This window comes from Suncus etruscus, chromosome 6 (assembly GCF_024139225.1).
Source record: "Suncus etruscus isolate mSunEtr1 chromosome 6, mSunEtr1.pri.cur, whole genome shotgun sequence".
Taxonomy (NCBI): domain Eukaryota; kingdom Metazoa; phylum Chordata; class Mammalia; order Eulipotyphla; family Soricidae; genus Suncus; species Suncus etruscus.
This window is the reverse complement of record NC_064853.1, coordinates 96,265,574-96,279,776: the sequence shown is the minus strand read 5'-3', so window position 1 is coordinate 96,279,776 and position 14,203 is coordinate 96,265,574. Positions and strand designations below refer to the sequence as shown.

At 39.4% G+C, this 14,203-nt stretch overlaps 1 protein-coding gene across 1 annotated transcript in view; it reads left to right on the top strand.

Annotated features, from left to right (window-relative positions):
* Positions 1-14,203, top strand: part of ETV5 (ETS variant transcription factor 5) — a 78,355-nt gene that overhangs the window by 45,909 nt on the left and 18,243 nt on the right. The window contains exons 8-9 of the mRNA XM_049775869.1: positions 8,659-8,918; positions 12,780-12,839. Coding sequence (XP_049631826.1) covers positions 8,659-8,918; positions 12,780-12,839 — 320 coding nt within the window. The remainder of the gene's footprint in view (positions 1-8,658; positions 8,919-12,779; positions 12,840-14,203) is intronic.

Genomic DNA, 14,203 nt, shown 5'->3' with positions numbered 1-14,203 from the left:
GGAGACTGATATTGTACCATGTTGTAAGATGGAATGTTCCAGAATTCTTCACAGAGATCCGTTATGTAGGCATCTCAAAAAGTGAAATCTCTTTGAGAATGTTCTCTCCCTTGGTGGGTGTGAACCAGATTTTAAAGGACAAGCTTATGTTTTCTGGAATTGAGATTTAAGAGTAAGTTACTCATTCCCTGAAGAGGTTAGATAAAAGAGACATAATAAACTCCAGTTTTTCGCTGATTCCCACTTCCTCTCGTAAAAGTCCATCCACTAAATTGCTGTTAATTTTTGTCTCCAGATTTTTTAGTTTGTGGAGAAGGAAGAACTCATCCATGAGTCACATTTGTAGCCAGGCCTGGAATGATGTGTATGTGGGTGACGCAGCCCCCTCTTTGCGCTCCTGTTAATAGCATGTTCTGTACAGCAGCACCAAGTCACTTTGGGATCCAAAACTATTTCATGAGATGCTTAATAAAACCTTTGACAGACTGAATAATGTACTTCTAATGTAAGGTTGTTATTTTTTTTTTAGTTTTAAGTCGTAAGAGGACTTTTTATTATTTAGCATTTCACCATGTTTACCAGCCCTTTACTTATTACATTGGCTCAAGCTAAAAAAGAAAATTTGCTTTTATCTCTGGTTAGATTTTTAATATGAGTCTATGTTGGATGTTATCAAATACTTTTTTCAGGGCTAGGGACATGATTCAAGTGGTGGATCACATGTGTGGCCCTGAGTTCCATCACTGGAAACTATTTAAAATACACAGAGAAATATAATTTTTTGCCTTGAGGTCAAAATTCCTCTTTTAATTTCTTATGTGGGGTGCTAACATTGATGTATATAAAACCAACCATGTGATAGCCCCTAAAATATAGATTTACATTACTGAACTGTGTTTCAGTATATATTATGACTTATCTGTTTTGATGATTAAGAACAATGTAATTTTTTGTCCTTTTGAAGAATTGAAGTTATATTTACCAAATGAGTAGAAAGTGTGCTTTTATCCATTCTAGAATAGTTCATGTGAAACTGAATTTTTTTTTCCTTGAAATTTTGGGAGTAAGATGAAGTAACACCATTTAATAAGCTTTTTCTTTATGGAAAGGTTTTAATTACTGAATCAACAGTTTTTCTTAGATAACCTTGCTGTAAATTTCTTTGTAGTTGAGTGAATATAATAATTTTTCTATGAATTTTTCCATTTTCTTAGTTTGAAAATTAGTTGGCATAAAATTATTCATAATATCCTTTATACAAACCTGTGGGATATGTAGATTTCTCCTTTTCATTTTTGATAGTAATGTACCTAGACCTTAATTTTTCTTGGCACAAAATGTCATTGTATTTTCAGTTAATCAACTTGGCCTTTGTTCATCTTTGTTGAATTTTTTTTTTTGTCACTGTCTTACTCAAATATTTTGGTCTGTTTTCTTTCAGTTTATTTTGTTTTTCTTTTTATAGCTTTTTCTTTTTTATAGCTTCTGTATATTAGCCTATTAATTTCTTAACTTTTTCTCTTCACAGTATAAGCGTATGACCAAATGACATCTAGCCTAAGGCTGGGGCCATTGTACATTTGGTTTGCCCAAGGTTATTTACTATTTACACACTTTTATGCCTTGTCTGGGATTAATTGTTATTATCCCCTCCCCTCATTTATTTGATCTTCCTGCCCAAGGTCTCCTTAATTCCATTCCCTATGTTCTGATTTATATTCTTTTTAAAATTCAGCTCCATGTGTTTTCTGTTCTTTTAATCGTGTAGTTCCTTAAAAATATGCATTTCATCATTTTTAAACATATGGGGTTTTCTAGCTGCTTGGTCTATATGATTTTTATTTCAATGTCATCAAGACAGTATTTTAAAAGTTATAGAAATGTCTGTAGAGGGGCCGGAGATATAGCACAGCGGTGTTTGCCCTGCAAACAGCCGATGCAGGACCTAAGGTGGTTAGTTCGAATCCCAGTGTCCCATATGGTCCCCCGTGCCTGCCAGGAGCTATTTCTCAGCAGACAGCCAGGAGTAACCCCTGAGCACAGCCGGGTGTGTCCCCCCCCCAAAAAAAAATGTCTGCTGAAAAATGCCTGTGGCTCTGGAGTTTGACAGACTTAACTGACCTGGGATGGAGCCTCTACCCTGCTGCTTCCTATCTGTGTGATCCTGGGCAGTTACTTAACTGCTCTGAACAGTGCTGTCTTCATCTGAGAATGGAGGGGAATGGTAGATACAGCATATAATTTCTGGATGAATTAAATGAAATCGTGTGGCCACAGAAAAGACCCTCAGTAAATGTTAGTGCCTATGACAGTTTTATTTCTCTAAAAATCATTTTTCACTTAATATCTAAAATGTTGATAGCACAGTTTGGAAGCTTTGATTGCTTCATTGTTTAAGTTTTTCCTTAGATTTTATCTCTAGTGCTTTTTCTCCATCATCAGGTTTATTAATGTTACAGGCACAGATCTAATAATTTTATTGTCTAATACCTGGGAAAGTCTATTTCCCAGGGAATGGGAAATGGGAATGGGAAAGTGTATTTACAACACCTTCCCATTTGACTTTAGTAAGTCAAATGAACATCTGGATCACTAAAGGATATGTTTGTTTCACAATTTTTCAACATTTTTAGATCGATTGACTTGAGCCTCGGCAACCTGATAAGGAACAAGAGAGCTGTTTGGAAGTTCTTTGATCTACTTCTAGAGGCAGCATTTGAGTTTTATTATATTATTGAGTCTGACTCTAGAGTTATGGCTGTAACATAGACATAAATGTGAAGTTGAACAAATAGGGCAGAATAAAAATCCAATTCTCCTTCTGAGAAAGGAGAGTGCTCACGGTCTATTTTATGTGGCTTCTGTGTGTGAGTTTTTTGTTTGCTTAAACTCTTACACTCACTCAGATTCTGAATTTGCTAGTTGGTGGTAGAAGTAGGAGAGAGAAGAGCAGTTGGTGGTGGTGTTTGAAGGAAATGTTATTTAAGAACTTAATAGTGTGTTGGGGCTTGGGGCCCTGTGTCAGACCTCAGCTTACTTACATCATTGTTCCCTAAGGTACCGTGGGACAGGTATCCTGCTGTCCTCAATCTACTGGGGACAAAACCAAGATTCAGAACAATTGTGTGATTCACCCAAGGTTACAAAATAGTAAGCGGGAAAGATTGGATGTCAGCCCAGGATGTTGTGACTTCACAGTCAGGGCCTCTTACCCAGCCTGCTGCTTCTCTAGTTTCTGTCTTCTCTTAGACTTTATAGAAATGTTAAGTATTATTGCTTTCTGGGCAAATTTTCTATATCTTCTATCTCTTAGATGGTCTTTACATTATCATGTCACCTAGCACCCAGAATTACTATTTAGCTTTTCTCCAATCCACACTTTTTCTCTTCCCAGCCCACCCCCCCTTGAGCATTGTGTTTACTCTGTGTGTTGGCAGCAGAAACCAAAAAGGAAATGCAGAAAAAGCATCTAACGGTTTTCATAACGTAAACCAAATGTTAGTAGCGTGGGTGAGCTCTTGGGAGGAGAGGCGCTATATAAATCTGACAAATAAATAAATAACTGGTTCTTTAAATAAACTGGCACAAAAAAAGCTTAAATCTGTAACCTATTGAATTTAGACTCTCTCAGTAGTGAGAAGTCTACTTCTGTGCCCCAACTGTGAGTTCACTAGACCCAGACTCTGCTGGGATAACTAATAGGTGGGTATGGAGGAACGTGGAAGGGCTAGGATTGTTAGTAACTAAGCTTCTCCATTGAAAATGATTGGCTGCCTCAATAAACAAAAGGCGTCTTTATCATAGCTGTATTGCGTGTACAGCATGTCCTTAAATACTTCAAAAGGATTGTTGAAAGGGGAATGGGGTTCAAATGACGGTCAGCAAGTAAAGTTCATGAACATATTTGGAAGATAAGAACGGAATTACTTTTACTAATCTCTGCAAGTAAAAGCCATTATTGGGAGCAAGCTCTAAGAGAATCTGTCAAATAATGTTGGTTTTGTGGCTTCCCCTTAGAGGTCCCTTTTGGCTTTTCCCATATGGTCCTTCAAAACAAGCCAGGACTGAACAGTCCGAAATAGAAGATACTTTTCTGTAGATTGTTCTTCTGAGTTTATGGGCCTTAACATTCATCACGGGGAGGTAGCAGGGGTTGCTGACTCGTGTCTATATGGAAGGACCTTTCCTGAAGAGACTATATCAATCCAACTCAAGTTTCATTCTGGAAGGCAAGATGAGTGCTAAGCGGAAGCGGAATGATTGGGTCTGCCAGCTGCAGGGTCTCTGGTTACAGAGCTGAGTGGCTCATGGCCATCACAGAGCCATCAAAGGAACCGTTTGGAGGTCACCTTTAAAGGGGCTAAGATAGAGGCAGAGGGGACAGGAGAACATTAAAGTGGGTGCCCTTGTTATCGTTCCTTCCTGCTATCATAAAGTTTGAGTGCTTTGCCAGAGTAAGGCTGTCATAATAGTTCTATCTTTCCCACCCACCTTTCAACATTGTTCAGAAATTCAGACTTAGGGAAAGGAAGAGACAGACAAGAATAGACACAAGGACACTTTGGACACTTAGATAGAGATGAAGGTGCAGTAATTACATCAAAGTAATTAGTATTAACACTGTAGTAACTATCGAAACCTACTATGGCGGGGAGGGTCACACCAAGTGATGCTCAGGGTTTCTTTACTCCTGGCTCTGTGCTCAGAAATTGCTCCCGGCAGGCACAGGAGACCATTTGGAATGCCGGGATTCGAACTGCCGTCCATCCTGGATTGGCTGCTTGTAAGGCAAATACCCTACCGCTGTGCTATCTCTTTGGCCCCTATTAAAATTAACTTTTAAAAAAAAGTTCTTTCTCTCCTTAAAAATTTAGATTTGCAGTGTCCTTCTAATACCTGTACTTAATGTTAAGCTTAAACCCATGTTTCAAATGTGCACCACTTCAAAAATTAATGAAGGATTTCCTTAAATAACAGCAACCTGGAAAATCTCATTCCTGATGAAGTTCCCCGGAATTGTATTCAGCTCCCTCAGGAAAATTTAGCTTCTTTGACTTAATGGCCAGATAGATTCTGCAACTGATGGTGTCTGAAATAGGAGAGTCCATGTTAACTTCTCGTGATTTTCATGCTATCACACGATCTTGTGGTGCTGCTTTTGCTAGAATAGTATAGACACAGAGAAGGCCATGCCAGTCCCAGATTTGAACAGTGTTATCTGTACCCAAATCTCTTTGATTCAAGATTTGACACCTTATTGTTCTAGAAATCTGTTGGCCACCTGTTGCCATAGATTAAGTCAAATCAAATTCAGATTCGTTGATTAGAACTATTAATAGCATTCAAGCTACAAGTAACATTAGGAACTGTATGTTTCAGGATTATGTGATTTGTCAAAACTCATATGAAATTCATAGTTCTGGGTCCTTCTGCAAATAAATACTAGCATCTAGTTTCTACAAAGGGCCATGTATTCATAAAAGCTTTTCCTGCAAAGCATTGTTTAGTGCCTGAAGCATATTTCATACTGAGGTCTCACATTGAGTGTTCTCATCTCTATTCATAGTAATCGGTCAATTAGCCTCCTTAATTTACTTTATAATAATTCTCCTAATTATGCCTATCACAAGCATAATTGAGAATCGGCTTTTAAAATGAAGGGTAAAGCCTTAGTAGTATAATCAATACACTGGGTTTTCTGAAGTCTGCTCCAGTCACTAAAGTGATAGTCAGCACAAAAGCCATGCGTGGCAGACATGATTTTTGTTTTTATAATTCCATTAACCTTTTTGTTTTGCTTTGTTTTTTTGTTTTGGGGCCACACTGGGTGACACTCAGGCGTTACCCTGGCTATGTGCTCATAAATCCCTCCTGGCTCAGGGGACCATATGGGTCACTGGAGATCAAACCCAGATTCGTCCTGGGTCAGCCTCTACAAGGCAGATGGCCTATTGCTGCGCCATTGCTTTGGCCCCAACTAAAGACATTTAAAATCAAAACAAAACAAAAACCTGTCTTACAGTGTACTTAGCTGGTTTCATTAGGCATGTACAGTGGTGATCTTCTTTGTAACTACATCTTTTTTTTGGTTTGGTTTGGTTTGGTTTGGTTTGGTTTGGGGATTTAGGCCACACCCAGTGACGCTCAGAGGTTACTCCTGACTATGCGCTCAGAAATCGCTCCTGGTTTGGGGGACTATATCAGATGCCTGGGGATCGAACCATGGTCTGTCCTAAGTTAGGGTGTGCAAGGCAAACGCCCTACCATTTGTGCCACCGCTCTGGCCCCCCTTTTTTTTTATGTTTTTCATTTTAGTTTTTTCTGATTTTATTTTTTACTTAGAGAAAGTTATACTATTATGCATTCTTATTTGTCATTATGGTTTCTGTTGTTGAAATGATCTAATAGAAAGATTTTTTCCTAGTTAAATATTATACAAGTTTACACATAAAAAGAATCTTTTTTTTTTGTTTGTTTTTGTTTTTGTTTTTTGGGCCACACCCATTTGATGCTCAGGGGTTACTCCTGGATAAGCGCTCAGAAATTGCTTCTGGCTTGGGGGGACCATATGGGACGCCGGGGGATCGAACCTCGATACTTTCTTGGCAAGCACTTGCAAGGCAGACAGACACCTTACCTCTAGCACCACCTCGCAGGCCCCATAAAAAGAACCATTTTAGTTTTACATTTTTTAGCCAGATGAAATTTATTTTGGCATATGCTATGATCCCACTCCATTATATTGCAGTGTCAACTGTAATAAGTAGTTTTTCTGAAGTATATTAAGCAGCTTTTGCCTTCCTTTTTTTGGCTTTGTTTTGTTTTCTACTTGTTTTTGGACCACATCTTGTAACGCTCAGAGTTTGCCCAGGCACTGTGCTCAGGGATTACTCTTGTTGGGACTCAGGATCTATGCAGTACCTGGAACCAAGCCCAGTTGAATGCATGCAAGGCAAACACCCTAACCTTTATAGAATCTCCCCAGTACCATACCTTCCTTTTCAATTATTTGGCTATGCCTATTTTTTATTCTCTGTACTACTTCATTATTATTGGGACCTTAAATATTTGTCAACCTTTAATAGCATTTCATTTTTCTTCAAAATATGATTTTGTGCATGTGTGTTCAAACCACTCAGATCTACTCAAAGTAAGTCAAGGTGTACTCCTGAATCTTCTCAGGGGACCATATACAGTGTCAAGGATTGAACTCGTGCTGGCTGTGCACAAGACACACATCTTACATACTGTATTCTCTAGCCCAAATTAGTTAACATTTTAAATAAAGTTTAGAATCACTTGCCTCATTGAATGCAAAGATACTACTTCTATAGAAAAACACTGGTGCAGCTTCAAAGTCCTAAATATTTTCTCTTTATTTAAATCCTTTCCTCAGAAAATAGTTTTATGATTTTGTCCTTTTTATGATTCTTCACACTATTTTAACTATTACTAAGACTTTGAGGCTTTGATTGCTATTCTGTGTATATTTTCTTAGTATATTTTCTGATTGATTCATACTATAGAAGTCACCAAGACAAAATAAAATCTAGGAGTACTGGTTCGTGGTAGGAAACTTGACACAAGGAAGGTGGGAGTGCAAAGAGGACAGAGAAAGAACCATGACAATAGTGGGAAATGACCACTATGGGCAACTACTGGGTTCTTAAAAAAGGTAAAATGATATGCATGACACCCTTTCAGAAACAGTATTGGGGGGGGGGGGAGAGAGAAGGCAAATGGGAGCACAGTGGGAGGTACACTGAGAACATTGGTAGCGAGAAATGTGCATTGATAGAAAGGATGAGTGTTAGAACATTGTATGACTGAAACTCGATCATGAGCAATGCTGTAGCTGTGTATCCCATGGTGATTAAATTTTTAAAAAGTTTGTGGGGTTTTTTTTTTTTTTTTTTTGGTGCGGGGCATACCTGGTGATGTCCAGGAGTTATTTGTAGCTCTGCGAACAGGAATTACTCCTGGCTGTGCCCAGGAGACCATATGGCATGTCAGAAATTGGACCCTGGTCAACTACATTTAAGGCAAGCTCCTTACCCGCTGCATTGTCTCTCCAGTCCCGTCCATCTAAATTTTTTTTAAATAAAATAAAAAGGGCTCTCAGAGAGAGTACAGCTAGCAGGGTGCTTGCTTTGCACACAGCCAACCAGGGTTTGAACCATGGCACTGCATATGAAAACTCTGAACCCTGCTATGAGTGAGTGGTCCCTGAGCCAGGAGGAATCTCTGATATTTAGTAATGTGACCTAGAAGCCAAAAAACAATTTTTTTATGTGCACATGAGAGAATAAACTATTGAATATGTGTATATTTGTGTATATCACTGCTACTTGTAATAGTTGGTTTTAATATTTTTAATAATTGACTCAATAGACTGTTTATGATATAAACATTCATGGAAAATATGAGGTCATGTGTCATTGCTCTGGTTGGGGTTTTTTTGTTTGTTTTTGTTTTGTTTTGTTTTTGGTCACACTCTTACTCAAGAGATTTAAACTACAATATAATTTCAGGAAATAATTATGAATAAGTTCTTTGCAAATCATTCCCTTAATCTAAATATCTAATCCTTGGTGCTTAATCATAATAGACATTAATTATGTTCTTAGTTAAACCTTATAACTACTTTTTCTTTTACAGATTTCAAAGACAGTTGTCTGAACCCTGCCACCCCTTCCCTCCTCAGTCTGGAGTTCCTGGAGATAACCGTCCCAATTACCACCGGCAAATGTCAGAGCCCATTGTCCCTGCAGCTCCCCCACCCCCTCAGGGATTCAAACAAGAGTATCATGACCCACTTTATGAACATGGGGTCCCAGGCATGCCTGGCCCCCCAGCACATGGATTCCAGTCACCAATGGGAATCAAGCAGGAGCCCCGAGACTACTGCGTTGATTCAGGTTAGCATGAAAATCGTGTCCCTTCATTTTTCCGTTCATCTGTCTGATTCTTGTTGGGAATAGGGCTTTGGGGAATACTTTTATAAACATTTCTCTTAAAAGTCTTTGGAGCTAGTCATCTTTATGCCTTTGGAAATGTGAAACAAGATGGAAAGATTCATGAAAATGGTAGGTATCAGAAGTGGTGAAAGGGGCCCGGAGAGATAGGACAGCGGCGTTTGCCTTGCAAGCAGCCCATCCAGGACCAAAGGTAGTTGGTTCAAATCCTGATGTCCCATATGGTCCCCTTTGCCTGCCAGGAGCTATTTCTGAGCAGGCAGCCAGGAGAAACCCCTGAGCACCGCCGGATGTGGCCCAAAAACCAAAAACCAAAAAAAAAAAAAAAAAAGAAAGAAAGAAGTGGTGAAAGGAGCACCTTTAAGAAAAGCCTGGAGCTTGCTGGGATCCAGTATTATGGATGCTCTTGGACAGATTTATTACCTCTTTGGACATAAAAAAAAGTACTCCTGTATTTCAGCCCTGTCTCTACTTTTGTTACTTTATTTTTTCTGTTTTTTTTTTTTAATTTATTTAAACACCTTAATTACATACATGATTGTGTTTGGGTTTCAGTCATGTAAAGAACACCACCCATCACCAGTGCAACATTCCCATCACCAATGTCCCAAGTCTCCCTTCACCCCACCCGACCCCCGCCTGTACTCTAGACAGGCTCTCCATTTTCCTCATACATTCTCGTTATTAGGACAGTTCAAAATGTAGTTATTTCCCTAACTAAACTCACCACTCTTTGTGGTGAGCTTTCTGAGGTGAGCTGGAACTTCCAGCTCTTTTCTCTTTTGTGTCTGAAAATTATTATTACAAGGGTGTCTTTAATTTTTCTTAAAACCCATAGATGAGTGAGACCATTCTGCGTTTTTCTCTCTTTCTCTCTCTGACTTATTTCACTCAGCATAATAGATTCCATGTACATCCATGTATAGGAAAATTTCATGACTTCATCTCTCCTGACAGCTGCATAATATTCCATTGTGTATATGTACCACAGTTTCTTTAGCCATTCGTCTGTTGAAGGGCATCTTGGTTGTTTCCAGAGTCTTGCTATGGTAAATAGTGCTGCAATGAATATAGGTGTAAGGAAGGGGTTTTTGTATTGTATTTTTGTGTTCCTAGGGTATATTCCTAGGAGTGGTATAGCTGGATCGTATGGGAGCTCGATTCCAGTTTTTGGAGGAATCTCCATATCTCTTTCCATAAAGGTTGAACTAGACGGCATTCCCACCAGCAGTGGATAAGAGTTCCTTTCTCTCCACATCCCTGCCAACACTGTTTATTCTCATTCTTTGTGATGTGTGCCATTCTCTGTGGTGTGAGGTGGTATCTCATCGTTGTTTTGATTTGCATCTCCCTGATGATTAGTGATGTGGAACATTTTTTCATGTGTCTTTTGGCCATGTGTATTTCTTCTTTGTCAAAGTGTCTGTTCATTTCTTCTCCCCATTTTTTGATGGGGTTAGATGTTTTTTTCTTGTAAAGTTCTGTCAGTGCCTTGTATATTTTGGAGATTAGCCCCTTATCTGATGGGTATTGGGTGAATAGTTTCTCCCACTCAGTGGGTGGCTCTTGTATCCTGGGCACTATTTCCTTTGAGGTGCAGAAGCTTCTCAGCTTAATATATTCCCATCTGTTAATCTCTGCTTTCACTTGCTTGGAGAGTGCAGTTTCCTCCTTGAAGATGCCTGTAATGTCCTGGAGTGTTTTGCCTATGTGCTGTTCTATATATCTTATGGTTTGGGGGCTGATATCGAGGTCTTTAATCCATTTGGATTTTACCTTCGTACATGATGTTAGCTGGGGGTCTAAGTTCAATTTTTTGCAAGTGGCTATCCAATTGTGCCAACACCACTTGTTGAAGAGGCTTTCCCTGCTCCATTTAGGATTTCCTGCTCCTTTATCAAAAATTAGGTGGTTGTATGTCTGGGGAACATTTTCTGAGTATTCAAGCCTATTCCACTGATCTGAGGACCTATCCTTATTCCAATACCATGCTGTTTTGATAACTGTTGCTTTGTAGTACAGTTTAAAGTTGGGGAAAGTAATTCCTCCCATATTCTTTTTCCCAATGATTGCTTTAGCTATTCGAGGGTGTTTATTGTTCCAAATGAATTTCAAAAGTGTCTGATCCACTTCTTTGAAGAATGTCATGGGTATCTTTAGAGGGATCGCATTAAATCTGTACAATGCTTTGGGGAGTATTGCCATTTTGATTATGTTAATCCTGCCAATCCATGAGCAGGGTATGTGTTTCCATTTCTGCATGTCCTCTCTTATTTCTTTTTTTTTTACTTTATATATATTACTTTTGTCTAGATTCTAAACATAACAAGTTTACTTTGGGGATCATCCCTCCAACTCCTCACACACTTAACTGATCACAAATCTAACAGATCAGGCTTATTAAACAAGATGATTAGGGAGAATTGGAAATTTGCAGCTCAAGCAGTGAGAAGTCACTACTTCTTCATTCTGCCCTCATTTTTTGTTTTTTTTTGGGCCACACCCAGCGGTGCTCAGGTTATTCCTGCGTCTGCACTCAGAAATCACTCCTGGCAAGCTCAGGGACCATATAGATATAGGGGATCAAACCTGAGTCGGCCGCATGCAAGGCAAATGCCCTTACTAGCTGTGCTATGGCCTCGGCCATCTTCATTTCCTTTTCTTAACTGGAAGAACTTTTCAACCCCTTCTTTGCTGTGGGTATCAAAGATATGTGAGACTGGATGTGGGTTTTTAACCTCTCGGTACTTTCTTGATGGGCAGAGCTGTGTGAACCTGAGTGACTTTTGTAAGTAGAATATGGAATTTGTTCTTGGTCTTATGTCAGAGTGATTGCTCAATTTAGGCAGGAAATAGTTATGGAAAAGGCTGAAGGTAGGCAGAAGGCAGACATCTTTTGCTTTACAATAGACAAATCCCTAAGTGTCAGGTATTGATAGCTTGAAAATTGCCACTGACATTCCTCCTGAAGATTTTATTTATTTTTCCTAGGTACTAGCATGACCAGCAACATTGGGATTGACATTTTAATCTATCTTGATGTATTTCCCACCTTGCTCTCTTAGAGCCAGACACTCAAGAGATTTTATCATGTCGGTGATTCTTTGATAGCAGTATTTGTGGGGTAAAGTCTTCCTCCCACCCCACCCAACCCCTGGTAGACAACTCAGCTCTCTGTCTTCTCTCTTAATGGACCCCTGGATAATGGAATGGTTGAAGGAGGTCAATTGTAGGGGGTTACAGTTCAACATTCCAACATGGTGATAATGTATTTGCCAAACTCTAGTCCCCCTGACTTCTGCCAGTTCTACTCCTAGATTAATGACTTCAAATCTCATAATCTCTTTAACCTAAAAATACTCCCACCTCTCAGAGTAAAACTGGATGTGACTAGCTGCTATGAGGGAGCATAACTTGAGGAAGATTGAAAGTGATCCTCCTTCCGTTCCAAGCCCCAACACCCATGAGTCAGTATAGGCAGGTGGCCAAACTTGACTTTGAAAGCCAATTTCTTTTTCTGTTATTAACTCTCCCCAGATTTGGTGTTAAATGATTTCTAAAACTGAACAAAGTACAGAAGTGAAGGATCACTTTTGCCTCCAAGATCTTGATTGGTCGTCAGAAGTCCTACTGTCTGGGTTGTTTGTTGTGGTGGTACCTCTTAAGGGAAAAAAAATCTAAAGGACTTGACCTTGAAGCCAAAGAAGGTTTAGGAACTTCATCAAAGGTGTTAGTTCCAGTGATGTGCCAGGTCAAGTGTATAAATTACTGACATGTATTTCTGTGTCTGTGCTTGTCTTTCAGAAGTGCCTAACTGCCAGTCGTCCTACATAAGAGGGGGCTATTTCTCCAACAGCCATGAAGGTATTTTCTCTCCCATTCTGCTTCTTTCCTCTCCATTCCTTTGCTCTCTCCCACTAATATTTAAAATGTTGAAAATTACCCGACCCCATTTGAGATCATAGGTTAATCTTTTCTTATCTCTTGGCTACTATTTTGCACACAGTAGGCATATTCCTACGCTGTGAGGGCTACCATCATTTTCAATGGCAATGACTCTTTTTAAGATTCATGGGATAATTGAATAATTATCCTAAATTGATAATTGAATAATTTCCTATTTGGAAAGGACATGAAGAAGCAGTAGGAAGGTACCCCAGAAAACAGCCAACCCCTTTAAAGATTATTAGAAGCTAGAGCCTCCCTCTATCCCCTCCCTATATAAACCAGCTTATGGCCTTGGCAGGGGTCATCTCCTCTGGAAGATGGCCCTGGCTGGCTAGTATGGGGCTTGTGGCTGAAAGAATAAAGTTTTGTTTAGCTTTAATTAAAAAAAAAGATACATGGGATAACATAAAGAAGAATGAAACAAAATTATTTCCATTTTTCCATCACTTTTTATTAACACCAATTAATCTAAGCTAGAGAATTTAGCAACTTGATCACAAGTTGTGATGCTAAACTCAGGACTGCCTATTTGGGGCCAGAGTGATAGCAACAGTCTACAGAGTGCTTGCCTTGCATGCGGCCAACCCAAATTCAATTTCAGGTACTGCAGATGGTCTCTGAGCACCACCAGAAGTGATCCCTTAGCCAGAGCCAGCAGTAAGCTCTTAAGTGCCACCAGCCGTTACCCTCCCTCCCCCAAGACTTCCCATTTGAATACCGAAATAAGGAGAATTAAATTTTTTCTTACAAGAAGTTCTAGGGGTAGGGGCAATAGCAGAGCAGGTAGGGCATTTGCCTTGCATGCGAATGACCCAGGTTCGATATCCTGCATCCCTTGAACCTGCTAGGAGTAACCTCGAGCACCACCAGGTGTGCCCCAAAACAAAACGAGTAAGTTATAAATATTACACGTACACATATGTATATACATATGTATGGGGAGACATATAAATATCTAAAGCATGACGATTCTATAAACACTTGGCATCAGCCTCATTTATGACTTAGCAGTGCAGATTCTCCTGGTTCGATTTAGATCTTCTGAACCAGAAATTCCAGGGTTGGGGCCGGGCAATCTTTTAACAAGATCTCCAGGAGATTTTAATATGAAATCTTTAGTTTAGAGAATGACTGTACGTAGGGATTCTCCTCTAAGCTCACTCATTGGTATCACCTAAAGCTCTTCGAACTCCTAATGAAAGGCATGCATATACCACCGAGCTATATTCCCAATCCCCAGTGAGCTCTTAGAACTTTTTTTTTTTTTTTTTATGATTTTG